Here is a 25335-nt window from a genome sequence, read left to right on the forward strand (position 1 = left end):
ACAAAATGAACAAAAGATAGTGTTGCATATTTTTTTATTATCATTAAATGTCTGACTGCAAGGTAAAAAAAAAAAAAAAAAAAAGTTGAAGTAGAAAGAAAGTCAGTGTTGCCTGGCCGGAGGTGAACGCCGTGTTTTGCTTCCTTTCGACTTATCGCTGAAAACGTCGTAAAGAACATAAGCCACCAAGGCACTAAAGTTAAAAAATTAATGGTGACATACATTTTTAATACTATTAAAAAACTGGGACTTTTATGAGTAAGAGATGTGTGGGTAGGGGTACGGCATGGGAGATCATCCCTCATCTTCCTACTGCTCCATCAAACACCTCCCTTCGCCACGTGCCTCGTCAACTCCTCGCGTCACCATACCGTTAATATATTAATCATTTGGAAGCATGAAAAAATGCAATGCTGCAATGTATCCCATCCTCTGGGATGGATCACAAAATCAGCCGGAATCCAAAAATAAGATCAGCTAAAAAGACGTCACAACCTTTTGAGCCCGTTCATGCCATAACCTTTTGTTTTCACCGCAAAAAAAAAAAATGACACGACCACACCACACTGCAACAAAAACCTTCAAATCTCTTCAAAAAAAAAATGCAGAGCAACGACTCCACCAACCCCTCCCCCCACAAAAAAAACAAAAAACACGCAAAAGGAAATAAAGGCACCACTTACAAACATCATGGCATAACCAATATAGCAAAACTTGGGGACAATTATTTGGCAAGACAGATGCCACTATGGCAATAGATTTAAACGTTACTCAAAGTTTTGAAACGGTTAGTAGTTAAAAAACATGATTGTGAAGTGGTACCAAAATAAAAGTGAAAAAAAAAAAAAAAATGTTAATTAGGCGAAAAAGACATCCCCGTTTTTTAACTCAAAGGTAAAACAATTCAAAATAATGTTGGGGGGGTGCTCAGAAAAACATGTCAACAACGAACAAAAGAAAAAAAATTCCCATGCCATACAGCGTGGCCGCAGGATTCAGAAACACGGCGTTCCCATTCTCGGCGGCGCAGACGAAAAATAAAAATCGAAGGACCTTCTGGGTTTTTTTTTGGTCAGTGCAAAATGACAGCGGGCGGCGGTGCGTGAGGTTGTCGCAGCCGCCGCCGCATTCTTCAAGGACGTAGGAAAAAAAAATGGACAGTGTTGGATTCCAACATAGAACGCCAAGGTTCCAAACTTCCGCCCAATATGGGAGATGGGAACCTCAAGGTTCCGGTTGGGCCTCGTCGGCGTGCTTCTGCACGTGTGCGAGCATCGCCTGAACACACAGCAGAGCCACGTTGGTCATTTCCAGCGCCGATAGCTAATGATGACAACGGGGAAACCTTTACCTGCTTGCCGTTGCGAGCCGAGAAAATTTCCTCGCAGTTTTTCCAGCGACATCGGAGCGTCTGCTGGTTGGCGGCGTGGTCGGCGAGCGCGTGCTGCTGCAGGTGGGCCGCCACGCCGAAAACCAACGAGCAGCCGTGCCACTGTGGAAAAACGACACCTTTAATCGGGTTCACGGTAAAACTCGGATTCCAAATACATTTTAAAACATTTCAAGATACCCTGCAGCGGTAGTTCTGCGACAGATTGAGTTCAACGGCCTTCACGCTGCCGTCGTAGCAGCCGGTATAGATCTGGAGGACAAAAAAAAAAAAAACAGGACATGTACTCAACAACTTTCAAAAGTCCCGCAGCCGACAACACCGACTCACCTTGTTCTGGTGGACCACCATGCTGGTCACCATGTCCGAATGTCCGGCGTACACCTGCAGCAATTCTTGGGACTGCAGAGAGGGGAGAAAGAAAAAAAAAAATCAATCTGGGGGAATGTTAGAGATTTGTGATAGCGGATGTCGAAAATGGGCCTCACCTGTAGGTCGTAGACGCGAACCATTTTGTCCAAGCAGGCGGTCACCATCACCTTCCCCACCACCGTCACCACGGTAACGGCGTGACTGTGGCCCTTGTAGACGCGTTGCGGCTCGCCGCTCTAAACGCCAAAATATTAGCGGTGAGACGACTTTATCGACTTCCTATTTTGTCAAGTGGACTCACGTGGATGTTGTGAGCGTAGACGCATTGGTCGCTGGACCCGCTGAACACCAAATCATTCACAACCTGAAAGCACAAAACGTTCAGGCTCTGTGCCTTAGCGAGAAGATTGTGCTGGCGTACCTTCATGGAGAGGACGTTCTTGGCGTGTCCCGCCAGCGTACGCAGCAGTAGTCCGGTCTTGGCGTCCCGTACGCTGATGGTGCTGTCGTAGGAGCCCACCAGCAGGATGCGCCGTAGGCCCTCCTGCGACGTGGCTAGGCAGCTGACTGCCCGTGGCGTGTGGCATTCAAACGTCTCCTGCGGCTGATTGGTCTGGGGCGGTGGAGGAAAAAGTACTCGTGATACTTGTTCCAAAAAAAATAATTCAGCCACCGACGTTTCTCACCGTAAGATCAAACGTAACCACGGTACCGTTGGCCAGACCGGCGTACAGAAACTTCCATCGGTTGTGCAAGCACAGAACTCGATCCGCCAGAGTGAACTGCTGCTCTAATTCCTGCGTCTGCAAGCGAGCGCGAAAAAACGTCGAAATCTTTCGGAAACATCTGGAAATATTTGGATTACCTTAAGACTGTAGCAGCGTATGGTCTGATCGGTGGAACCCGAATACAGGCGGCGCTGAAGGCAGGGGGCGGACGACACCAACAGGCAGCTCACTTTAGACGTGTGGCCGGAAAAGACGGCGACGCAGTTGCGAGTCTGCGGAAGACAGGAGGGTCATGGGCGTTCGGAAAGACTGGATTTCATCGGAACCCACCATCAGGTCGAAGGCTTTGACCGTGCGGTCTCCCGAGCAGGTGTACAGCAGTCCGTTGTGGACCTGCATGCCGTTCACCGCTTCCAGGTGGCCCTCAAAGGTGCCGGGCGACGCGTCTGCCAAACAAAACCACATTCTGTTGTCAAGACCACAAGAGGATGATAAAAAAATGATAAAAATCAATCCAGTGTATATATAAAAAAAAAAAAAACTTACAAGAAGGATTCCATGTTATCTTTGGAAAAGACATTTCACTGCAAAAGAAATGGAGGACAGCAGTTTTAAATGATGTGAAGAACTTCGGCCACGTTGTACAAAATAGGCAAAAAATAAAAAATAAAAGCATTGTGATATAATTGTGAAGAGCTAGAGATGTCAAGGCTTCACCTCTCAGATGATTTACAAATGTCCATGTCGCTGGTGGAGGTGACCTCATTGCAGGCCAGGCTTGGCTGCTCGCTTCTGGATGACTCTGGTTTGGGGGCCGCTGAAAAGCTCGAGGTGGTCCAGAGAGGTTCCTCGAAGATTGTGTCCGTCTCCACCTTAACCTCCACTTCCGTCTTCGCGTCGCCTCCTTGTGGTAGCAAGGAGGTGCTGACCTGCGTGCTGCCGCTGCCACTGCTGGCTCTCCTCTGATGTCGCGGCCACCTGGGCTTGGAGGTCTCGGCGTCCATCTCGGTGTCGCTGCTCTCCAGCACCACGTGGCTGTGAGCCTTTTCCAACACCTTCCTCTTCTTCAGCTTCCTGACTCGCTTGCCACCGCGCAACTCTGAGGGGGAACCCGGCGAGGCGTTTGGCACTTGGGGCACCTCGAACGGCGGGGAGCGCGGGCCATCGGTGGTGCTTCCCGTCTCGGAGCGCCTCCTGCTGGCCAACAACGGCTTGAGATCATTTTTGGAATCCAGGACTTGGGTGACCTGAGTGGCTTTTTCGGTGGACCCCGTCAATCCCGACGGACTGTAGGCGTCCCCTTTGGCTGTAGTCGAGGGCTCAGACTTGACCCCCGCAGTGGCTATTACCTCGGGGCATGATACATTCCCCAAGTGGTCCGACTCGCTGCAGATTCGTACGGGGGACAGTGGCTCCTCCTTAACGGCGTTGGAGACGGGCGTTGGCGGCGAAGAGCTTCTAGCGAGAGCCGCCGTGCTCGGAAGAGAGCTGAACGGGGTCACGGGGGGCGCTTCTCTTTCCGTGGGGTTGGTCTTCTCTTGTTTCAGACGGATGGGAGCTACTTCAGCCACTTCCGTGTTCCCTGCTTTAAAAAGCACAAATGTTGAGCGAGTGTTAAACTGCAGAAAACAGAAGGTTTTGTGGAACATGCTCAGAAATCAAGGCTTACCTTGCATTCCTTTTAATAGTCCAATACGTTTTTCTCGGAGTGTGCTGATCTCTGTGGAAATCTGAAATGATCGAAAATATTCAAATATGGGAGAAAAAAAAAAAAAAAACAACAACAACATATGCTTGACACTAAAATATATTCAACATTTGAATGTGTACCTGCTGTTTGGCCAGCATGGCTCGTTGCACCTCCATGTAGGCGGCCTCCAGCGCCACCTGCGCTTGGACCAGATTGGTCTCCGCCGTTTGCAGCGAGCGACTCAGCTCCTCCTCTCGCAGCGACACGGCCAGGAGCTGGTCGATCTGTAGGCGCTCCGCTTCGCCGCCAAAAACAAAATTGTGCGTTTTACTCATCAATGATTCTGCATATATTTCCATCAAAGACACAAACCTGTTTTGGATTTGGTCTTTCTTCTTTTGGTATCTTGTTCCGCACCTGAAGCCTCTTGGCTCTGAACATCCCAAAGGAAAAAAATAAATAAAAAAATCTCATTTTAAGCAGACAATGCTAAAAACGTGCTGAACTCACCCCAGGTGTTCTTCGCTTCTTCGCTGTTCCCTGTACGTCAATCAGCTCGACCCCGGAGCTGTTCTCCTCCAGCTCGCGGTCGGTTCTCTGGAGAGCCTTGACCTTCTCCGACATTAGCTTATCTGTTCGCTTTTGAGCTTCCTCCGCAGCCAGGTTCAGAATCTGCTCGACGTCGGGCCGGCCGCCGGACCTCCGCGGCGGCGCCTCCTTGGATTGTTGGTGCTCGGACGTGGGAGCCAGGCTGCTCTCGGAGAGGGAGCGCTTGCGGGATGTGGCAGGAGGAGAGGTCTCCATCAATGACTCCCAAGGGAACTTTTCCAACATTGCCAGGTCTTCCTCCTCCTGACTCTGGTCTTCATTTGGTACCATTTCAATGCCGAACCTAGAGGGGAGACACAGAGTAGTTGTGAGACTCCATGAGAGCGTGGAAAAGTTGTGGCGCTAGGCAAGGAGTGGATAAAGTTCTTTCAAATTTACCTGGGCATCCCTTTCCCCTTGTCCTGCTTCTTGCGCACCTCCTGGTACACCTGCTCCCAGTTGACTTTTTTAGAGCCGGAGGAGCTGATGAGGTGGCGCACGGTCGGTTTCAGCCCGGAGTCCTTTTCGCTGTCGGTCCGCCGCGATTCGCTCAGGTTGCGGACGCGCCTGGCGTGGAGGAGGTTGGGCTCGTGGCAGCCCGTCTTGGTCTTGGTACTGATGTGCTTGGTCAGGTCGCGTTTCAGGACAGGAGGCAGTTCGAGTTTGGACAAGCCGGACGCCTTGGTGCATGTTTTGTCCGAACCGGAGGTCTCTCCCGTGGAACTATGATCTTCTGCCGCTTGCAGCGAGGCTCGGAGAGGCGGCGAGGCGAGAGCTTCCTTCGCCTTCTCCGGCTCGTCACGTTTGGAGGCTGGGGGTGGCGGCTTCTTGGCGCTGGAGGTGCTGACCTGCAGGGACTGGAGGCTCTCAGAAGAGGATGCTGAGAACCTTTCTTTGGCCGCACGAGACGAAGAACTCCGGGCCGGGTGGCTTGATTTTGGTTTAGCTGCATTCTGGTAGCTGTTGGTATCCTTGTTCTCTCCAATTGGACCCTGCACCGAATCCTTGGGCAGCTCCCCTTTGCTGGTGTGCCGAGGCGTTTCTATCCGAGGGCTGTCCAAAGAGCTCCTCCTTTCCGAGAAGGCCAAAGCCTTCCTGAAGGTTTCTGGTAGCTTTGGTGCTTGTTGTGATGGCAAGGATCCAACCGACGGGTTTCTGATTCCTTGGGGTTTTGGCTGGGCTTCGGCTTGACTGTTGGAAGGACCCTCTTTGCTCTGTTCGAGGTGTTGTTCCGCTGGTTTGGTCGCGGCGTCCTTGCTGGGTAGCAAGTCCATCGTCTTGCCGACTGTATAAGGAGACCAGCGGAAGGTCTTGTCCAGCTTTGGGTTGCTGCCAAAATTCGGTTTGCCAGAGGGCGGCTCCCGGTTGGCTGTTGGCATCCCATTACTCTGAGGCCCTGCGCTCTCATCGGCCCTGTTTTGAGGATTGCTAACGGGACGGGCAAAAAACTGCGGCGGCGGAGGGTACCTTGGAGAGCAGTTGTAGCTCATTTGCCGATTATTCGGCGGGAACTGGGATATGTTATTCCTGCCGTACATGCCGTAGCTGCTACCTTGGTTACTGAGCCAGGGCTGACGACCGGGGTTACAAAATGCGCCGTCCTGCGAATAGCAACGACCGCCTTGCAAGTCGCCCGACCCCCACCTCTGGAAGTTGGAGGGTGGCTGAGCATGCCAGGTGGCGCTCTTTCCTTGCATGGTGTTCTGGCATGGCGAAGTCGCTCGGAAGCCTCTCTGATGCTGCTGCTGCTGCTGCTGCCCGCTCCTCCAATTGTATTGGGGGCAGTTCCAAGCGAAGCCGTAGTGCAAAGGTTGAGCACCTTTTGCCGACTGATAGCGTTCCTTGGCTTCTTTTATTCTCTGCTGGATCTCCCTTTGCTTTGCTTCCGCCGCCTCCTGGGCCAGTTTAGCAGCAGCCGCCGCCTGCTGTTCTTTGCTGTCGATACAGACCGGATTAAAGTCAACCAGCAAATTTATCAGCTTTCATCATCACCTTTTTTTTTTTTTTTTTTACAACTGGGTGTCCCATCCGAGTAAGTCTGAAAGGAACAAGTGACTAAATTCGACTTCTCCAATTACACCGGCATTAATACGCCAATTTGGCAAAGGGCCAGTATAAAGGGGAGGGGGGTCTTTAAAAAAAAAAACCTCACCCCAGCAATAAATCCCCCTTCTGTTTTAGGCTACAGACGTGAAATTGGAGTCTGGCTCGCAGTGGACTGGGGCAGCAGCTGAAAGCAGCCTGTGAGTGCTCATGATAAGAATGCGACTATAGATAGCACGCAAACATGCGGTTGACGAGCTTAACAATCACACATACAGTACCAATCGGCATTTTACTCAAAGTAGAGATTGGGAAATAATTTAGACGTGGTAAACCGCACATGAATCCATTTTTCCCCCCCCTTTCTCTCTCTCTTGACGTTTGTGCAACAATATTTATCTTAAGTGTGAATTTGTCTTAATGTATCATAAATGCATTTCTCGCTTTACTTACCGTATTTGCTCTTTCCTCTTGAGAACGAGCTCCACCAGCGTTTGGTCGAAGTAGTCCTCGTCGCGGTTGCCGCCGCCGCCGGGCAAGGTTTTCTCCTTCTCCAGGTTTTGCTTGTGGCCAGGGCTGGAGATGTGGCCGGCGTAGTCGGTCAGGCTTACCACCGAAACCTTGCACACCCGGCACTCGTGGCCGCAATCCCTATCGGGAAGGAGAGGCGACAAAGGGCGCTCAATGCTTCCTTCGGGCATGGTGGCGATGAGCTTCTTGTCGTCTCGGGAGAGGAGTGTACTCAACAATCCCTTGTTTTATCACCAAATTCGCTATTTGTTGTAGATCAGGAGGTAACTAACTTAAAAATTTTCCCCGTGTCAAAGTCAAAACAAAAAGTGTCTTCCTGATCCCCCCCCAGAAAAAAGTGTGCGGTTCCCCAGCGGCTCATTAATGACAAGGAAGCAGGAGCAAGCGGGAAGCGAGCTGGGCTCGGGCGGCGCGCTAATGGAGCTTGCCGGCCACGCAGCTCAGAACGCTCGGCCTAGCGTGCGGTCATGATGGCGCCCGCTGCACTCTGAGACCTCGCTCAGGCGTCTCTTTTGGAAATATACCAACCCCCCCCCGCTTCCGACCCTCCTCCCTCCACCACTGCAGACATGTGTCCTCTTCATCTCGCTGACCAATCAAAAGCGGCGTAACCGAAGCCGGCAATCGCTCACCACCCACCTTTGACTCCTAACCTACCAAATGTGTCCCACCTTGGCCTTCTGTCTTTTTTTTGGGGCTGTTCGCGACACACATTTTCCTCCCCCGTTGACAAAAGTCGCAACCCACTTTTATAAAAACCAAGAATAAGAAAACGATTTATTGGATATAGAGATATTTAAGAACGTACACTACTCACAAACAGACACATTACGAATATTCCGCTTTCTACCCTTTTGAAAAAATAATCAACAGACTAATCGAATCATAACATATTCATTTTGTGTAGCCTTAATTGATGATGACCCACTTTTTGTCTCACCAAAAGTCCCTTTCATGCACTTTGAACTTATCACTTTTTATCAGTCAGGAAGGGTAAAAATATTCAACATTGACCCCTGGCAGACTTTCAAAGAGTCACGAGCCAGCCAGATGCCTTCTATTGGGCATCCGGCAAGCTTGTGTCTAAATTTACCCCGTAACAGTTGGAACAGCTGCACAAAGCTGAAGCCATTCTGAGCCACGCCTGACCGGCACGTGCCAATTGGCAAGTGTACTTCACAGTGACCCACATAAAATAAAACAAATACGCTGAGTGAGTTGGTTTGCTGTTCTGCAGTTTTGTGCCACCCTGAGATGATATTTTTTTCTAAACAACACACTTGGGGGACCTTTCCAATTGACGTACCTCCCTTTGAGTTTCTCCAACTCGCGGTGGTGCAGCATGCTTCTCATGTGCTCTTCCATTTCCTATGATGAGACAAAATCGAATACATAGTCATGGTAAGTCCATCTTTTAAATTCAAAAAAAAAAAATCAGTTACCTGCTTGGAGGCGTGGACCGTCTCGCAGAGGATGCACTTCCTGTCTCTTGACATCTTGACCATTAGCAAATTTGCCCGTAACTGACAACACAGGATGAGGGAATATATAGTTATTATATATATATATAAAAGCATGTCGATACTTTGCTTCTCAAAATGCTTTGAGGTCAATCAACGTTGAGAAATGGGAGAATTAATATTGTGCTGAGAATGATGTCACGGCATCCATGTTTAAAGGGGCATGGAGGGAAAGAGAATGGAAAAACTTTGAAGTGTTGTCCACCAGCCTCATTTTAGGAAAGAAAAAAGAAAATGTTGGAAAATCTTAAATCACCTTAAACTGAGGAACAGCCATAAAAACAACGGGGGAAAAAATCGCATCTTGGCTGTGTTGTTCTTTTTGTTTGCTAAAAGCTTCATTTTGGGACGAATTTGTTCAGATTATGATGTTATTATGATTATTATTATTTTAAATGTGGATGTTTATCCTGCCACGGAGCACATTGTTCGTCACATACTCCTCATTATGGCTGTTTGTTAGCACACATTATGCTAACTACAGTGTTTTTGTTACCAAACACTGGCTGCATCCTTCTGAAATACACAAAAAGCACATAAACTAATCTAGCAAGTGAACCGAATGTCTCCGGAGCTCATATAATAAACCTTGCGACATGCAATATTTTAATATTTGTCACAACATTGAGCAAAACTAGGCTTGTAGCAGCAAGCTATCATGTTAGCAACCGTAACTAAGGTAACGCCAGGTTTTCTTGAACGCAACAGTGGTCAAATTGCGACGCAACCAAGCTACGCCGAAACGTTCTTGTACATTCAAAACGTTAGAAGTGGTTTATTTGCTACCTTTATTACATTCAAGAGTGTCCAGGGTTCCACATTTGGTCCTCCATCGCGGTCGCAGATAACAACATCCTCCTCCCGCGAAGAACGAACGAACCAGCGTGCTGTACGGGAACCGAAGCTACGTTCAAGTACACTGCTGCAATCGGAAAGTACAAAATTTTGTACTGAAAATGGAGAATCTGGGTAAAAAAATTATTGAGTTTTGAAAAATTCTCACTTAATTTCATTTGAATTTATTTCTGAAAAATATGTGATTATAAGAAAGCAGTATTTTGGGGTATGATTGCCCGAATGATGGTTTTAATCACTTTCAGAAATGCAGATGGGTAAGAAGGATTAAAAAGCAGTGTAAATCTGAGGTTTAGGCATATAAAAATATTTTATCCACTCATAATTTTGAAAGCATAAGACGTACACATAATTTCATAAAATCAGAGACTTCTATTCAAGTCATTTTGACACAATTAGACACAACAGCAGGACTACATAAGCATTAAACCCTGTTAGCCATTTAAAGATGATGATTGGAGATAAGCGTATTTGGGACATAATATTTTCTTTAAATAAGTCTGGATATCATCAGCAACACAACACGTTCAACAGGTTTGACATTGACATCAACTTTAAAAAATACATTAAATTGTTTTAAGTGTCATCTAAGTGTTCATTTATGTGCACGAGACGTATACGCAGCAATGTTTGTGTAGCACAGAGGTCAGATCTGAAATATTTGACTCAGAATAATGAAATTCATCTCTCTTGGAGATGTTACGATGACTAAAAGAAACACAGCTTTAGAGTCTAACAGACAAATTTGAGATATTTGCAGACTTGGCTTCACTTTTTGAAAAAGTTGTTTTGATCACCATCCCCAGTGATCAGTTTATGATGCCTTGTTGGCGAGCTTTGTTCCTCAGGTGACGTTTGCGCATCCTGATGATCCACTGGACGGTCAGCTTGGCAAAGTTAGCCGCCTTGAAGAGAGCCATGAAGACGCCGCAAAGAATGGCCGCCGACGACCACGGGTTTGCTGTCACGATCTGTTTGAATTCCAAGAGAAAGAAAAGCTTCTGTTTACACTGAGTGAGACAATTCGGCTTAGCACAGTGACCGATTAATCGAAAAAAAAACAAAAAGGCAACTTAAGAAGCTTCTGTCTCCATACAAAATATTGCTTTGGCGCCATCTGGAGGCAACTTGGTGCCAAGCAACTGTGCTGAGTTGACCAGAGGTTGTTTCATTGAGTCAAATAGGAACTTTGCTGAACGTACCAGTTGGATTTCTTGTATAAAGGGATCGCGCCACTCAAAGACAGCAAAGAAAAGCTGGTTGCTCCTTTCGGTTTCTGGCCTCTTGTCATTGAATTTGACCACAGTGGACTGAAAGACAAATCAGTGATCATCAAAACCCCAAATTAGCTGGTCATTCTTACCACTTGGACCCACCGATATGGACTTTATTGAAATTAATTTAGTCAGGGCGCCGTCTAGTGGACACAAGGCGCAAGGACATCTTTTAGTGACTTCAACACATTGAGAAATGTATATCCACGTTTAATTGGCTGAGTAATCTGTTGTCCCCAACTTACCTCTTGGCGAAACTCCACCGACTGGTCACTTTTCCCTGACGTGGTCACCAAGGACATTTTGACCCACGTGCGGAAGCCCCCGGAGAAGGTCCATGTGGAGTAGTTCCTCTCACAGTCCCTCATGAATTCAGATTGATTGAAACTGTAAAGTCACATTTGAAAGAGTCAATAATGGGGGTAACGTCGCTCTACAAAAATCTGGCATTACCTGTTGTCCAAATCGCTAAACTTGGCAAATAGCATGTACGTGATTGCGCTGAAGTCCTCCTCCGTTTCGTTCTGACTGAATTGCATAAAGATCAACTCTCTGCTGTGGACATCCGATGGTCCTCGCACCACCAGCGCCTTCTTCTGCGACACAGGCGCTAATAACGCTTAGCTTGTTTACAACAGAACAAATATTTACCACGCACCTTTGTTTGGTTAGTGAAGAACCCGTTGTAGGTCACTTCCTTGATGACGCAATCGCTATATTGAGGCTTCCCGGGATTCACCAAGGGTGGGATGTGGTCGTGGTAGTGATGCCGGCAACTCAGCAGCCGGGCGTTGTCGGGATACAGAGCGATACCTATGATCACATCTTATCAAAACAAATCCGAGGCAGTGATAGTCAAAGTCAAAATCTCAAACTAAGACACACCGGGCGGAGAGAACGTGTCAACCTCCTTGTAGGTGACAGACATGACCGGATGGTTGAGCTTCTCCAGGAAGTCGGAGATGGTTTGGTAGGCCAGGAAGGCTGCCACTGTCGTCAGCAGCAGGTAGATGAAGATGAGCACCACCGTGAACACATTTTTCAGGCACGCCTTGCTGACCCGCATGGACGGCGTGCTGCCTCGAGCGTCATCCTCTGAAATAGCCAGAAAGAAACACAACGGCTAATAAAAAGAATGCCGAAAAAAAAAAAAAGAAACAACCAGGTTGTACCTGGCGAACGACGCTCATCACGCTCCTCCCCATCGGCCTCCACGACATCTCGGAAAAAGTCCGGAGACTGCATTTCTTCGCTGTGGTCTTCGTCATCGTTGAACTGTGACATCAAACAACAGCGAGGACAAACACATTTATGGGATGACAATTACACAACATATATTGGAAATAATAGTGGAGTAAGATTATCCTGAGTTCCATAGACTGTATATAACATTTTGAGAAAAACGCAATTTGCATAATAATTTGGAATTTGTGCGTATCTGTGTCTCTATATGTCTGAATAAATGATGTATACAACAATTGAATAAATAAAGAACTTTCAGACAGTTTTTAAAGTTTGCTCGTTCACTCAGGAAGCTGCTTTTCCTGCACTGTGCATGCGGATCACATGACGTCAGGGTGTAGGACACACACACGGTAAATGAGTTACTATAAGTCGTAAGGCGCGTAAGAAAACTTACGATTAAGCATCTTTCTTCATTTATTGTGACTTTGTTGACAACAACAAGTCATACATAAAGCAACCTACCTCTCGATAAGTACTGTCCTTTCCGAGCATTTCGTAAACTATCCTCCTCTTCCCAAACAGCAGTTCTGCCAAACGTCCCTTCCCGCCACCTTCAACTTTTAGTCAACATATTAAAGTAGTAGACGCAAACAAGATAAAGTTTTCAGCTGACAATAAAGGACCATCTCACCACACCGAGACCCAAAACGATCATTTAAAAAAAAAAAAAGCAAACGTCTGGAGTTGCCGTCAGTCCTTGTACCACCTCGCTGCCTGATGTTGTGTTCGGGACCCTTGGGAAAAAAATTCTAAACTACTTTTGTCTATGAGAATGACGTAATGGCTGGGCGAGGCTGTTTAAATTTGGTTCTAATACATCAAATTGTGGCAACAATATACTACTTTGTGGACACAAAATTCTAATTTGTAATTTTAATAACGTCCAGATGAAAACCTGGAGGTCTTGGTTCACAAATGGAGCGCCTCTTTGCCATACAACGCAACGGTGATTTCCTTTCCCAGGACGCTTCAAGAGAAGGTGCGCTCGATTTGTTATTATATCTACTTTGTGGTCACGTAGTATTTTATAGACGTGTAATCACAATTTAATTGATATAATTGCTCAGTTATGATTTAACAATATAATATTGTTATATTAATATGGGTGCCAATTGTTTCAAATCAGTAAAGGAGATTGTATGGGCCAACGAAGGCCAACTCATGGCACCAGTCTTCAGAATAACACTTTAATGAGCAAAGACACAGTTTACATATGAAAACTCCACTAAACAAAAATGATCTGATCATTTTTTTTTTTTTTAGAGAAGGTAATTTTCTTCTGCCTTTTTATTTTAGAAACAACAATAAAAGAAACAAATATGGAAGTTAATCCAGAGCGCTTAGAATAAAAACTAAAACTGATTGACAAAGCTGCAGACCAAAATGCTAACAAACGCCAACCAGGAGAAGCTAAAAATAAGATAGCGACAGTTAATATATTTACAAGGAAAAAAAAAAAAAAAAGCAGTGCAGCAGTTTAATCCATCACCAGGCCTCGTCGTGCACACATTAAGTTGGACTTCTTTGCTTTGCGATCTTCTACTTGTTTGGCTTGCCTCTCCTCCCTGGAAACGCCATAAAGCATAATTGGCACATTAAGACTATTCAGTTCGCTGTTATTCTGGAAACACACAAAGAACTTGTGTGTGGAGAACCACAAGCAACATAAAATACAGTAACATATTTGGGACTGAAAAGAAAAAGAACAAAACATCATGGTTAATAATAATAACACACCTGGTCTGCACTCTGTGCTGTTTGTAATTTTTTATCCGAGAATCAGCAACCAAAGACTTGTCGGCGACTTTGTTATCTTTGCAATCGCCCAATGGCTTCAACTTGCCTACGAGAGGGAAAGCAAGATGTGGTTAACATGATGTCGTGGCAACTACAAGGCAGAGGTTATTTGACCTGTGTGAGGCTTGTAAGTGAGCGGGCGGGACAGGCTGGCCTTCAGGTCAAAAACGGGTTTCTTCTGCGTTCCCGGGGTGACGCTCGTGTTGCCGGTGAACACAAATGATGCTTTTGTGGGTGGGGACAAAAAGGTTTTTAAAGTTTATTGATCCATTGATGTTCCAATTCAAGGACATAATGGATCACCAACCTGCAGTGGAGGTTTTCCTTCCTCCGGGCGTCTGCTTGCTGGGTGTGCTAGTGGCCAAGGCGAGCGACTTGCGTGCTGGCGTCTTCACCAGTGATCGCTTGTACTCGTTGTCCGGCATCAACTCGGAAAACCTGCGTAGAACATAACAAAAAATATAAGCGCAAAAAAGGCTTTGAGCCTTGTGAGACATTGTGCAATCAGATAGCGAAACTAAGCCTGGATTCACCTGACGTTGATCCTTCTTGTGGAAAGCACAGAGGGCTTGAAGACAGCATCTTTATTTTTTTCCGCCACCTTGCTTTGAGGACCTGGTTTGTTCGAAGTCAGCGGATTCTTGTTCCTGTAAGGCGCCGGGCTGAACAAGGACACGCGAGAAGGCTTCGCCACCTGTTTCACGCCACAACACAAATGTTACATTGGCCTCACTCGATTGACATATTGTTAATTAGCTTTAAATGAGAGTTTACCTTAGGTTCTTGAATAGGCTCCATCTTGTTGTTGTTGTTCCGTCTATGCATATAGGCGTCGATGGACTCCATCTTGTTGAATTGGGCCTCATGCAGTTTTTGGAAGTCTGCACGAGAAAAGGATGATGTTGGGAATGTTCACTTATGATCCTTGAGTGTTTTGTGGAAAAGAAATACTTACTAGGCGTGACTGGTTTCAGGGCTGCCCTGTTCACCTGCCGCCGCCCTTTGTAGCGAGGGATCTTAGCGGCTTTGATCACAAGGGGAACATTACCATTATCTGTAGTTGTAAATAAAGATCCAACATTGAACAGATTATTATTATTTTTTAATTCTATCATGATGTTGTTGATGAATTTTTGCATCACTGACCTTCATCATTGGCATTGCTCTGGACTTGACTACATGTGTCTGAAGGCTCGACCACAGGTTTATTCGCTTCCTTCTCAGTCTTGGATAGAGTGGACAATCGACGTCTCTTGTTTTCAGGGTGGACTTGTGGATCCACTTCACTTGGAGGGACGTTCACGGACGTGGCTTCGGGGCACGACGTGAATGTCTCATCCCCCAACCTTTTCTTCTGCACTTTTCCTCGACGTGTGTTGACAAACACTGAGGAACTCCAAACCGCATCCGTGGATTCGTTTGTCTTCACCTCAGCAGTGACATTGGCCACCGTAGCTTCTACCTGATTAACACAGAAGCGTATATAGTTAATAAAAGCTCCGCTCTCCTTTTTGAAGAAGAAATAAATGCTAGTGCAAAAGCTCACCTTGTTTTCGGTGTCCTTTTCTCGCTCGTAATGCTTCTTAATGGCTTTTAACAACTTGTCCGCCTATATTACAAGTATATAATGGTTAGGCGGTAATTTCTGAACAAAAATATGGAGTTCATCGTCGTTTGGCTAAATGTTAGCGTACGAAAAATCGTCCTTCTCCTTACCTTCACATTGGCCTTGAGACCTAGCTGCTTCGCTACGTCGCGGAGCTCAGCATATTTCATTGACTCCAAATCCATAGTTTAGTATGTTAGTAAATTGTGAAAACGAGAGGAACAACACAAACTCTCAACGTTTTCTCAGGAGGGTGAAACGTGTTTGATTCAAACAGGGGACACATAGCTTATAATTGGCTGTCGATGCGAGAGGAAACGCTCTCGCCCAATCGCAAACGCGGACATTCGGAACCTCTCAGCCAATCACATAGGACATTTTTATGCGCGCGCACCATACACACACGGAGTTTGTTTTTCTTTCTATATTTTTTTAAATTATTATTTAACTTCAATATTGTTTTTGTATATATTCAGTACATATTTTAAATGGTCATCTCAAAGTTAGTATGCCACTTTACCCCATCCGGACCAGAGACTTCAGATTTGTTCGTTCCTCTGTGCTCACTGCTCGACAACCTGATAGAAAGACAGAAAATACAAAAACGTTTTTTAAAAAAACGAGTTTTAGAGATTACCAAAGAGAGGATTGCCCTAAAACATTCAATACATGAGGTATGTTTGAAGATAACTGCTGATAACGTGTAAAAACTGAGACCGACGTATAGGGGTCCGGGCAATATGATTGGTGGAAAACACCTACACGTAAGTATGCGTGTTGACGTCATAGCGCAGCGCCCCAAAGAAGTCGTGCATCCCCGGCGAAGAAGAACTGACTGTGCGGCTACATTTAGCGCACTCACTCGGTAGTTACAGGGGGGCTTTAAATACACCCCCCGGATATGTGCGCCTAGCTGTCGGCGTCGCATTATATGTACACGAGGCTGACATATATCCACTAAAAAGTTTTTACGATCCCAGACGACGCGTCGAAATTCCGGGTAAGCTGTTTGAACGGCTAACCTCGGGAGGCTAACAGCTAGCCGTGTTGTTGTTCTTTTGTCCGGCAAACTCTACGAACTTGTCTTTTTATAGCCGCGTGTTTTGTCCTAACATTGGAATGTTAATTAGCATAGGAAAAACATCTAAGTGTTGTCTCGCTTTGTTTTGTTAATTGGATGACATTGTTGTTTTAGTTGATACGACTGGCTGTTTTTTTTTAGTTTGCTGCCTTTTGCTACACAAATATGATCAGCAGCTCTCATGTGATGGATTATGGAAATAATCTTGAGCCGTTCATCCATCAAAAGCTGTTGTTGTTTTTTTCCTGATAAATAAATACATTAAAAAAAAAAACCCTGCCTCAACAGGTGGAGGAGGGTCAGTTTGGAAGAACCGGCGAGTTTCCATGTAACCAAATAGCGTCGTTGCGACACATAACCACGGTTGCTTTAGTAAACACTCGCAGGCACTCTGTTTATGGAACACACGTGTACGTATGTGCAATATGTTGACAAGGCGTGTTATTGAAATCACATCTGTACAAGTATTGGCTAAGGACGCAAATGTGGTGATTTGTGCCAGAATTCCCACCAAATTTTAAAAACTAAATGTAAACTTGACGTAACTAACCGTGTCTGATTTATAATTCATCACGGCGTCTAAAAATTACCCTTTATTTTATTTAATGGAAAAGTATTATTGTCATTTTTTCAAATACACTTTTTTTTTTTAAAAGAAAATCTGATTCCAGGGTTGTTCCCCATCTCCTTTCAAAGAAGATGGAAGGTCTCCACCCGCACTGCCTTAAATGCATCAACCGGAGGTGCATGGTGCGGCCGGAGGCGGGTCTGTCCTGTGACCTCATAGGCTGCCCGCTGGTGTGCGGCGCCGTCTTCCACGCGTGCAAGCTGCCCGAGCACCGTCTGCTGTGTCCGTACGAGCGCCTGCCGTGCCTCAACAGCGGCTTCGGCTGCCCCTTCGCCGTGGCCCGGGCCAAGATGGCGCAGCACCTGGAGACCTGCCCTGCCAGCATCGTGTGCTGCACCATGGAGTGGAACCGCTGGCCCGTCAGCTACGCGGACCGCAAGTCTTACGAGAACCTGAGCCGGGACTTTGATGAGGTGGAGCAGCTGGACATGGCACTGGCCCTGCAGGTACGGTTGTAAAATTCAATTTCGCAGAAACCTTCAGGGAGTTTGCCGGAAAATGTCCACCCCTTCCCAACTGTACCTGCAGGACCAGCGCATGCTCCTGGAGTCCCTGAAGGTCACAACCACTGTCTCCAAGGACGGCAAAGGAGACAACGACAAGATGGCCACGCCTCCCTGCGGCGAGGCTACCAACGGGGCAGTGGAGATGGAGGAAGAGCCTTACGGCGACTTGTACCGAGCCTCGGTGGAGACCAGTCGGAGCTTGGCGGCCGCCTTGGACATCCTCACGCACTCCAAGGGCGTCGTCGGTCTGAACGGGGAAAACGGCGCGGCGGGGAAGAACGTGGACATGCGCGAGAGCGACTCGGACTCTGAGTGCGAGCTGGGGGCAGTGGGCGGCGCCGTCGAGAACAACGGCGCTATAGCTTGGCCGGAGGAGGACGAGGATTTCGTGGAGTTGTTCTTCGAGGGCAAGGAGGATGCCATCGAAGACCCGGCGGAGGAGGAGGCGCTGGAGCCTGTGTGGCCCGAGGCACCAAGGGACTATGTGCCTGCCGTCTTGCCGCACCCTCAGGCGGAACCGCTGGCCGCGCCTATCCCCTTCCTCCTCTCAGACCAGGTGAGGAGCAACTTTTTGCACCAGCTACCCAGCGAGCTCAGGTATCGGTGCCTGGAGCGCAAACTCCACAACGTGGAGGTTCTGCGTGGCATCAGCATGTTTACTTTCAACGGGCGCCGCGCGCTGTTCTCGGACCCCTACCTCTTCCGCGCCAAGATGGAAGACAAGGCGGTGGACACGTCGGACCTGGAGGTGGCCGACGACCCCATGGGTCTGCACGGGATCGACCTGATCACAGCCGCCTTGCTCTTCTGCCTGGGCGACTCGCCAGGCGGGCGCGGCATCTCCGACAGCCGCTTCGTGGACGGCTACCACATCGACTTCGGCACGCAGACCTTCTCCTTCCCCTCCGCCATCCTGGCCACCAACACCATGGTGGGCGACATCGCCTCGGCGTCTGCGTGCGACCACGCCAGTCCGCAGCTGTCCAACCCCAGCCCCTTCCACACGCTGCGCCTGGACCTGGTGCTGGAATGCGTGGCCCGCTACCAAACCAAGCAGCGCTCCATGTTCACCTTTGTGTGCGGCCAGCTCTTCCGCCGTGACGAGTTCTCCTCGCACTTCAAGAACGTGCACGGCGACATCCACGCCGGGCTCAACGGCTGGATGGAGCAACGCTGCCCCCTAGCGTACTACGGCTGCACCTACTCGCAGAGACGCTTCTGCCCGTCGGTGCAGGGTTTCCGCATCATCCACGACCGCCACCTGGGCTCCTTCGGCGTGCAGCCGGGCCTCCCCGCCAAAAGCTCGGACAAGCCGCCGAGAGGCCTCCGCCCGCGCTCGAGCTCCAAATGCGACCAGCTCAGCGGTCTGCCCTTCGAGGTGCTTCAGCACATGGCCAGCTTCCTGGACAGCTTCAGCCTGTGTCAGCTGTCCAGGACCTCACGCACCATGAGGGACGTGTGCGCCAGCCTCCTCCAGATGCGTGGCATGGTCGTCCTGCTGTGGAAGAAGAAGCGGAAGGAGGACGGCTCGCTCTCGTGGCAGATCACAGACAAGGTTGGCATTTCTCCTCAAGCATCGAATCTGAAGTTCTCATTCCAGTTCGATAAGTTCCCCCGTCCGTCCCTTCACAGGTGTGGCGCTTCAGCACCGCCTTCGGCACGGTGAACGAGTGGAAGTTCGCCAACATCACCAGCATGGCGGACCACCTGAAGAAGTGCAAGTTCAACACGGTGGCGCGGCGCGAGGAGGCCATCCCGCTGCCCTGCATGTGTTTCACCCGCGAGCTAACCAAGGAGGGCCGCTGTTTACGCTCCGTGCTTAAGCCCGTGGCCTAAACTCCTCCTCGTTAAGATCCTTCTCCCCATGGAAAGCCCTTTGACAATTTATTCCATGTTTTCGAGATCCGCCACATGGTTTGATAATTTTTTTTTTTTTCTTCAAACCATCCAGATTAAAACCGGAAAATGGAATCGAGGCTCAAATGGCTTCCCATACTCAAGTGTTTACAGAGAAACATCCTGAACCACTCCCCGAAATATGAGCACATCCACAACTACGTTACACTGTTGTTTAAATAATCTCACGCTCCGATGTTTATTTTTTATAGCAAACTGAAACAAAACCGCGCGGAGGACGTAACCGTCGCGGCTTTATTTCTATACGGCGACACCGACCAAATATCTGCGTGAGCAAAATATTTGACGGCATCACACTTCTGCGACGTTACCTCGAAAGCTAATTGCGCTGGCACGCTAAGCTGAAGACGAGGCGAGGCCACCGTCGGTCGTCTTCAATCTGATAATGTAGCAGGGAATTAGAAAAAAGAAAAAAAAAAAAACAAGCGTGAATGTAAAGCATCAGAGTGTTTTCAAATGGTAAGCCTCGGAAGTAAACAAAAGCACCCGCTGGCACGGGGACTTGAATAAAAGCGAACCACGAGAGAGCGCGACGTTTCACACGTGGAACGAGAACGAAGGGTAAAGTGAGATTGAGATTATGCGTCACCGTGGTTGATCAATGAAAAGATGAATTCAAAAATTAGGACGAGTGTTAAAATTATTTTGGTAGCCAAAAGAATGTATGATGAGACAGGGCTAAAAGAAATATCCTATGTTCGATTTTTTTTATGCTCAATGATTTTTGTTTAAATTACACAGACTTTTTGGAATTTTGGCCCCTTTGGGAAAATAATTGCTAAAGTTAAAACAACAATGCTAATCTCACTTTACGTCTTGCGAGAAGGTGTAACGAAAGAATAGGTAAGGCCATTTTTGCTTTTAACTACGAGGCCTCAGTATTAAAGTAGCGTAGCGGTGTTTTGCAGTGTTGACATGAACAGATTTACTGTATGATTTTAATATCAACTTTTTGGAGTGAGAAATGAGTGTCACATTCATAGGTCACTGAAAGTGTTTTTGTTTTTTTTAACTTTTCTTGGTACTCTGAAAGCTGCCTCTGTAACATCCAGATGAATATTTTTATTTTTGTGAATTTTGAATTTGCACTTGAAGCATGTACTGTAAAATGTTTTGTTATTATTATGCATGTGGGTTTTTGACTTTTTTTTTTTTTTTTGTAGACCGTCGGGTGGAAGCGGCACATTTTCTAAAACAACATTTCAGGAAATTGTGGCTTTCTGTCCGACGGTGACAAATCCATTAATAGTGTTCAGTTCTCAGGCACAGTCATTTTGTTTTTAAGTGTGAAACTACATTTTGTTTGTATTTCTACGTGTTCTCACAAAAAAAGCCTTTTGTTTTCACTCCAGCTGTGAAGTGTGCGTTCACCACAGGTTGCCAGCTTTTCAAGCGTTTTAATAACAATAAAGAGGCTTCACGATGCAGCTTTGAATTTATTTTACCTGTTTGTGTCTGAAATTATAGTTCACCTCAATGGCAGCAGGGGAAACAACAGCAGAAGATCTTCTTGCAAGGGTTCGCCTTCTTGTATTTGACCGCCCGGCGCACGTGGTTACCGGCGGCGACCACGTAGTCCCGGGCGCCGTACACGTGCGCTTCGATTTGGTCCGCCTTGCATCCCTGCTCCTCGACCAGCAGCGCCACCTGGAAGAAGAGATCTCGCACGTCTCGTATGCGGCCCTCCAGTTCCATCAGCTGCCGCCGGCGGCTATCGATTTCGCTCAGCGCCGAACGGGCGCCTCGCACGTCCGCCGTCATCAGCAGCCCGTCCCCCACGAACATGTCCCACTTGCCCGTCTCCATCATCTCCTCGATCTGACACCGGGTCACCTCCTTCCCCACGATGGCCGCCTGCCGCTGGATACGCGCCGTGCAGTTCTCCCGCTGCTCCATCTCGGCCCGGTTGTACTCCGTCATGGCTTGGTGGAAGTTCCCGGTCAGTGCTGCGTGCTGGCATCGGGCCACGCGGGCCACAACCGAGGAGTCGCCGTGCACCCGGGCCAGTTCTTCGCTCAGCCCTCCCAGCATCTCCAACCGGGCCATGAGCGCCTCCCCGCGGGTTTTGATGGCGCGCCCCAAGGCGTTAGCATCTCGCTTGATACTGCTAAAGCGCCGCACTGAGGTGAGGAACCGACTGCTCTCCTTGCCCAGTCGCTTGACATCCATGTTGAGGAGCTGGATCTCCTTCCTGATGCCCTGAACCTCCCTGTGGATGCCCTCCATAGCTTCCTGGCCGCTGAAAATCGGCACAGTACACTCATTCTGCTCCGGGTCGCCCTCGTTGACCCCCAGGTTGTACTCCACCACCTCCGGAGGCTTGGATGCAACGGCGCGGAGCTTGCTCAGTCTGTCGATCATCCTGAATGATAATTCAGCAAAGATGTATTAAGAGAGAAATGCATGCTCAATCGGGTGAAGGTCAGGTGATTGACATAACTCAAAAATGCTAGCTTAATTTTAAAATGCTAGAGTTGATAACAGAGCAAAATGAAACTTTATGTATACGGCAACACATTGATTGCGCGGCTCTTGTTCATGTCAACGTTTCTATATATGAATATATCGAATTGACACATTGTTTCCAGTGACAAGTGCTGAGTAATTGTGAGCATTATCTGAAAAGGAAACTGACGTGTTCCTTGATGACTTGATTACTGCACTGAACTTCCCCAATTTTCTCCTACAGACACTTCTATCCGTCTATCCGTCTATCTATCCGTCTATCCGTCTATCTATCTGTATCTGTCTATCTATCTATCTATCTATCTATCTATCTATCTATCTGTCTGTCTGTCTGTCTGTCTGTCTGTCTGTCTGTCTGTCTATCTATCTATACCACCCATCTCTATTCTATCCATCCATCCATCCATCCATCCATCCATCCATCCATCCAGTGTGAATCACGTGTAGTCATATTTCAGAAGAGTTTCTTTTTAGTCGCCAATGGAATAGAACGGATCATGACAATAAAAATGAATTGAATTGTTCTCTTACCTTGCTTGTCTTCGGCCGGAGCAAGTCACTCGGTGTTGGTTTCCTCTTTTTGTAGATTCCGTTACACGCGAGCACGTTTCAACATGCGCGCACTGAACGAGGATGCGGAAGATAAACCCAGAGTTTTATTTTTAGATTATTTCTATTTCTGAGCGCTTTATTTGAATTATACGGGATTCGTGACAACAGCGACCGGTGACGTCATCATCGAATTGAATCAATATTTTCTAAATAAAATGAAGTAAAAATAAAGTAGCCGTCAAAAAAAAAAAAAAAATTGTTGAACTTCTCTTCTTTTAACGGCCAGCAGGGGGAGACAAATCCTGCGATGTTCATAGTTAATGGACGTTATTTTAGGTACAATCTACACGTCGACGAAACAATACAACCATGACCGAGTTAGAATATTGAGTTTTTTTCCCACCCAAAAAAAACAAGGCAATTTATTTGTCATGAATCCAGTTTTCCTGGATTTATTTGTGGATTCTTTGGAGAATTTACACCGTTTGCAAATACCTCGCAGCGTTCAAGATAAAGTGGGAGCAAACAAACACATTTTATCCACTTCCTTTTTTTGCGACGCAGTAATCAGAGACAGAAAAATAACATTTATGGAAGATGTGAATTTTTTTTAATTATTTTACTCTGTTTTAACTATACACTATATTACATTGGACACATTTTCTAAAGTGGATTCTACCTTTTTAGTACTGAGTGTCATTGGATTGTTGAGGTTCTAGTTGTCTCCTCTTTTTCATCGACTGATTTTGTAGACAAGATCGCCCACCTGGATCACGCCCGTCTTCTCCACGCTAAGCAGCTGTCCAAACAGCGGCGCCGACTTGTAGATGTGCTTCTCGTCGGGTTTGCACAGGCGGTAGCTGAACGGCCAACACCAGACAACCATCGTCCAAAAAAAAAAAAAACACACACAAAATGTGTCTCGAGTTTCTTACCTCTTCAGCGTTTCAAGAGGCTCCTTTCTGTCGATGATTCCAGTTTCGGGGTCTACTGTTGTGAAAATGCACCTGACAAAAAAAACCACACTTAGCAGGTTAGCTATAAATGAATTAAAAATGCATCAGTTTCACAAGTGAGTCACATTTGAACAAATAGTGGTGCAACACATGTAGACAGGCAGAATGGAGTAAATATATTTGTTGTCAACTTGAAAGCAAAATAACATTACCTCCCGCATGACATCACCCGCCGCAGACGAACGCTACCAATCTGGATCTCTTCCCATGAATCCTGCACGTGCACACCCACACACAGAAGAAAAAAAAAACAAAAACATTTTGCCAGTTGAGTCCTGAGTAAAATTAGTTCTCCGCCTCCATAGCACATGATGACTTTTCCCATTTCGGGCACAGAAAACAGGCTTGTCGTACTTCGGCAAACGCCTCGCAGTCGCCGATGACGATGTTGGGCCGGAAGCGTTCCACCGTCAGGTCCTTGTTTAGCTTCCCGCTCAGGTTCTTGACGGACGCTTCGGACAGGAGCATAACCGGGCCGCAATCGGGGTACGCCACCTCCTGGACCACAACGGCAAAAAAGAAAGTAAAAAAAAAAGGCTCCATATTGTCTCTGATGGTTATCAACTGGACCTCATGGGGGGAGAAGAGCGATTCTGCATCCACCGACTTCCTGGCCCTCATGTGGGCTTCAAAATGCACCAAGCGGAAGGTCTTTTCCACCTTCAGATATCGGACCAACCAACGGGACGCTTGGTCGCCGCAGTCCCGCCCCTGAATGTCAGCACCAAACACTCTGACATCACAAAAAAAAATCGGCGTTGAGTCATCAAAGTAGCGACGATGCTCTTCAAACATTTGGCGCCGAACCTGCAGTCCATGACGGCGTTATCGGGCTGCTCGATGGGGAAACGTAGCTCAGCCATCTCGGGCCCGTTCAGGACCACGTCACCTCCCTCGCATGTTAAAGACACCAGAACCAGACGAGGTTCCTGGCGGCCCGTCACCATGTGGCCGTCCTCCGTCACTACCATCCAGTGGCTGCAGCAAAAAGACAGTTTTGAGTAAATTAAGAATTTAAAGAGACTTTTTTTTTTTAATTCCCAAAATAAATAACTTTTTTTGTGGTTTTCCATTCGAGCAGCAGCCAGCCAGCCTCTGGAGGGTGACACCCACTCACCGATCTTGCATCTCCCCGCACTTGAGGCCTATATTGAGGCACTCGACGAGAGGAACCGACGCCGCTTTGCCGGATTTGAGCGGGTGGACAAGGAGCTGCGACACGACGCCCACTCGCACACGCGTCACCGGCCTCCGCAGGTATTTATATCCGACACCTAAAGCCACCAACACCGCGGTGGCTGCACCGCCGACTAGTAGCGTCGACTTATTGTTGCACAAAAAAACTTTCACGGACGCCGTCGGCTCCATTTTGGAAGTTCGCTCGGACTTTGGACTTCCGCGGCGAACCAAAATATGTAACGTTCACGGACAGTCGGTTTTATCAATGTTCCTTGATGAAGGTTCGTGTTACTCAAAACACTTTTTTTTTAAGGTCATAGGAGCATTTATTAATCAAAATCAAATCATAAT

General features: G+C 47.4%; 6 protein-coding genes across 9 annotated transcripts; 1 reads left to right on the top strand and 5 right to left on the bottom strand.

Moving 5' to 3' along the window:
* Nucleotides 1-29: 29 nt before the first annotated feature.
* Nucleotides 30-9760, bottom strand: znf106a (zinc finger protein 106a). 2 transcript variants are annotated; one of them, XM_085932599.1, is made up of 21 exons: nucleotides 9649-9760; nucleotides 8785-8865; nucleotides 8649-8710; nucleotides 7265-7462; nucleotides 5168-6703; nucleotides 4691-5072; nucleotides 4553-4613; nucleotides 4321-4478; nucleotides 4160-4220; nucleotides 3208-4072; nucleotides 3037-3074; nucleotides 2821-2936; nucleotides 2628-2762; nucleotides 2449-2565; nucleotides 2184-2375; nucleotides 2064-2126; nucleotides 1879-1998; nucleotides 1721-1792; nucleotides 1571-1642; nucleotides 1352-1492; nucleotides 30-1278 (listed from the first exon to the last, which is right to left on the bottom strand). In XM_085932599.1, the coding sequence occupies exons 2-21, from the start codon at nucleotides 8845-8847 to the stop codon at nucleotides 1225-1227; spliced, it is 4506 nt and encodes a 1501-aa protein (XP_085788725.1). In that variant the 5' UTR covers nucleotides 8848-8865; nucleotides 9649-9760; the 3' UTR covers nucleotides 30-1224. The 2 variants fall into 2 exon arrangements, with proteins under 2 accessions (XP_085788725.1, XP_085788724.1); XM_085932598.1 differs by having other exon boundaries at nucleotides 3208-4075.
* A 149-nt stretch (nucleotides 9761-9909) lies between these two features.
* pacc1 (proton activated chloride channel 1) lies at nucleotides 9910-12982 on the bottom strand. 2 transcript variants are annotated; one of them, XM_085931958.1, is made up of 8 exons: nucleotides 12699-12982; nucleotides 12164-12266; nucleotides 11877-12086; nucleotides 11650-11804; nucleotides 11445-11584; nucleotides 11237-11378; nucleotides 10920-11027; nucleotides 9910-10688 (listed from the first exon to the last, which is right to left on the bottom strand). In XM_085931958.1, exons 1-8 carry the CDS (start codon nucleotides 12726-12728, stop codon nucleotides 10527-10529), a joined length of 1050 nt encoding a protein of 349 aa, XP_085788084.1. In that variant the 5' UTR covers nucleotides 12729-12982; the 3' UTR covers nucleotides 9910-10526. The 2 variants fall into 2 exon arrangements, with proteins under 2 accessions (XP_085788084.1, XP_085788083.1); XM_085931957.1 differs by having other exon boundaries at nucleotides 11445-11587; nucleotides 12699-12981.
* A 427-nt stretch (nucleotides 12983-13409) lies between these two features.
* Nucleotides 13410-16361, bottom strand: nusap1 (nucleolar and spindle associated protein 1). The gene is made up of 10 exons (XM_085932074.1): nucleotides 15750-16361; nucleotides 15580-15642; nucleotides 15180-15495; nucleotides 14989-15087; nucleotides 14808-14914; nucleotides 14567-14727; nucleotides 14341-14471; nucleotides 14148-14258; nucleotides 13974-14079; nucleotides 13410-13801 (listed from the first exon to the last, which is right to left on the bottom strand). Exons 1-10 carry the CDS (start codon nucleotides 15822-15824, stop codon nucleotides 13714-13716), a joined length of 1257 nt encoding a protein of 418 aa, XP_085788200.1. The 5' UTR covers nucleotides 15825-16361; the 3' UTR covers nucleotides 13410-13713.
* Nucleotides 16362-16424: 63 nt separating this feature from the next.
* fbxo30a (F-box protein 30a) lies at nucleotides 16425-21210 on the top strand. Of its 2 annotated transcripts, none has more exons than XM_085932072.1 (4): nucleotides 16425-16639; nucleotides 17377-17788; nucleotides 17871-19409; nucleotides 19487-21210. In XM_085932072.1, the coding sequence occupies exons 2-4, from the start codon at nucleotides 17420-17422 to the stop codon at nucleotides 19688-19690; spliced, it is 2112 nt and encodes a 703-aa protein (XP_085788198.1). In that variant the 5' UTR covers nucleotides 16425-16639; nucleotides 17377-17419; the 3' UTR covers nucleotides 19691-21210. The 2 variants fall into 2 exon arrangements, with proteins under 2 accessions (XP_085788198.1, XP_085788199.1); XM_085932073.1 differs by having other exon boundaries at nucleotides 17392-17788.
* On the bottom strand, nucleotides 20431-22813 carry stx11a (syntaxin 11a). Its single transcript, XM_085932075.1, has 2 exons — nucleotides 22769-22813; nucleotides 20431-22133 (listed from the first exon to the last, which is right to left on the bottom strand). The coding sequence occupies exon 2, from the start codon at nucleotides 22130-22132 to the stop codon at nucleotides 21245-21247; it is 888 nt and encodes a 295-aa protein (XP_085788201.1). The 5' UTR covers nucleotide 22133; nucleotides 22769-22813; the 3' UTR covers nucleotides 20431-21244.
* A 412-nt stretch (nucleotides 22814-23225) lies between these two features.
* marc1 (mitochondrial amidoxime reducing component 1) lies at nucleotides 23226-25235 on the bottom strand. The gene is made up of 7 exons (XM_085932027.1): nucleotides 24923-25235; nucleotides 24613-24783; nucleotides 24376-24538; nucleotides 24160-24303; nucleotides 23958-24019; nucleotides 23725-23796; nucleotides 23226-23649 (listed from the first exon to the last, which is right to left on the bottom strand). Exons 1-7 carry the CDS (start codon nucleotides 25171-25173, stop codon nucleotides 23523-23525), a joined length of 990 nt encoding a protein of 329 aa, XP_085788153.1. The 5' UTR covers nucleotides 25174-25235; the 3' UTR covers nucleotides 23226-23522.
* Nucleotides 25236-25335: the final 100 nt, after the last annotated feature.

Source organism: Syngnathus leptorhynchus, chromosome 15 (genome assembly GCF_054491065.1).
Source record: "Syngnathus leptorhynchus isolate UIUO chromosome 15, UIUO_Slep, whole genome shotgun sequence".
Lineage (NCBI taxonomy): Eukaryota > Metazoa > Chordata > Actinopteri > Syngnathiformes > Syngnathidae > Syngnathus > Syngnathus leptorhynchus.

Coding starts and splice junctions, on each gene's coding strand:
- znf106a (XM_085932598.1), bottom strand. CDS start 8,847: ATGGTCAAGATGTCAAGAGACAGGAAGTGCATCCTCTGCGAGACGGTC. Junction 4,614..4,690: donor AGAAGCGAAGAACACCTGGG/GTGAGTTCAGCA, acceptor TGGGATGTTCAG/AGCCAAGAGGCTTCAGGTGC. Junction 4,076..4,159: donor ACTATTAAAAGGAATGCAAG/GTAAGCCTTGAT, acceptor TGCTTTTTAAAG/CAGGGAACACGGAAGTGGCT.
- pacc1 (XM_085931957.1), bottom strand. CDS start 12,728: ATGCTCGGAAAGGACAGTACTTATCGAGAG. Junction 12,267..12,698: donor AGGACAGTACTTATCGAGAG/GTAGGTTGCTTT, acceptor TTGATGTCACAG/TTCAACGATGACGAAGACCA. Junction 11,588..11,649: donor TCTTCACTAACCAAACAAAG/GTGCGTGGTAAA, acceptor CCTGTGTCGCAG/AAGAAGGCGCTGGTGGTGCG.
- nusap1 (XM_085932074.1), bottom strand. CDS start 15,824: ATGGATTTGGAGTCAATGAAATATGCTGAGCTCCGCGACGTAGCGAAG. Junction 15,643..15,749: donor GTCTCAAGGCCAATGTGAAG/GTAAGGAGAAGG, acceptor CTTGTAATATAG/GCGGACAAGTTGTTAAAAGC. Junction 14,915..14,988: donor CCTGAAACCAGTCACGCCTA/GTAAGTATTTCT, acceptor TTTCTCGTGCAG/ACTTCCAAAAACTGCATGAG.
- fbxo30a (XM_085932072.1), top strand. CDS start 17,420: ATGGAAGGTCTCCACCCGCACTGCCTTAAATGCATCAACCGGAGGTGC. Junction 17,789..17,870: donor AGCTGGACATGGCACTGGCC/CTGCAGGTACGG, acceptor TCCCAACTGTAC/CTGCAGGACCAGCGCATGCT. Junction 19,410..19,486: donor CGTGGCAGATCACAGACAAG/GTTGGCATTTCT, acceptor GTCCCTTCACAG/GTGTGGCGCTTCAGCACCGC.
- stx11a (XM_085932075.1), bottom strand. CDS start 22,132: ATGATCGACAGACTGAGCAAGCTCCGCGCCGTTGCATCCAAGCCTCCG.
- marc1 (XM_085932027.1), bottom strand. CDS start 25,173: ATGGAGCCGACGGCGTCCGTGAAAGTTTTTTTGTGCAACAATAAGTCG. Junction 24,784..24,922: donor TGCGGGGAGATGCAAGATCG/GTGAGTGGGTGT, acceptor TTTTTGCTGCAG/CCACTGGATGGTAGTGACGG. Junction 24,020..24,159: donor ACTGCGAGGCGTTTGCCGAA/GTACGACAAGCC, acceptor GTGCACGTGCAG/GATTCATGGGAAGAGATCCA.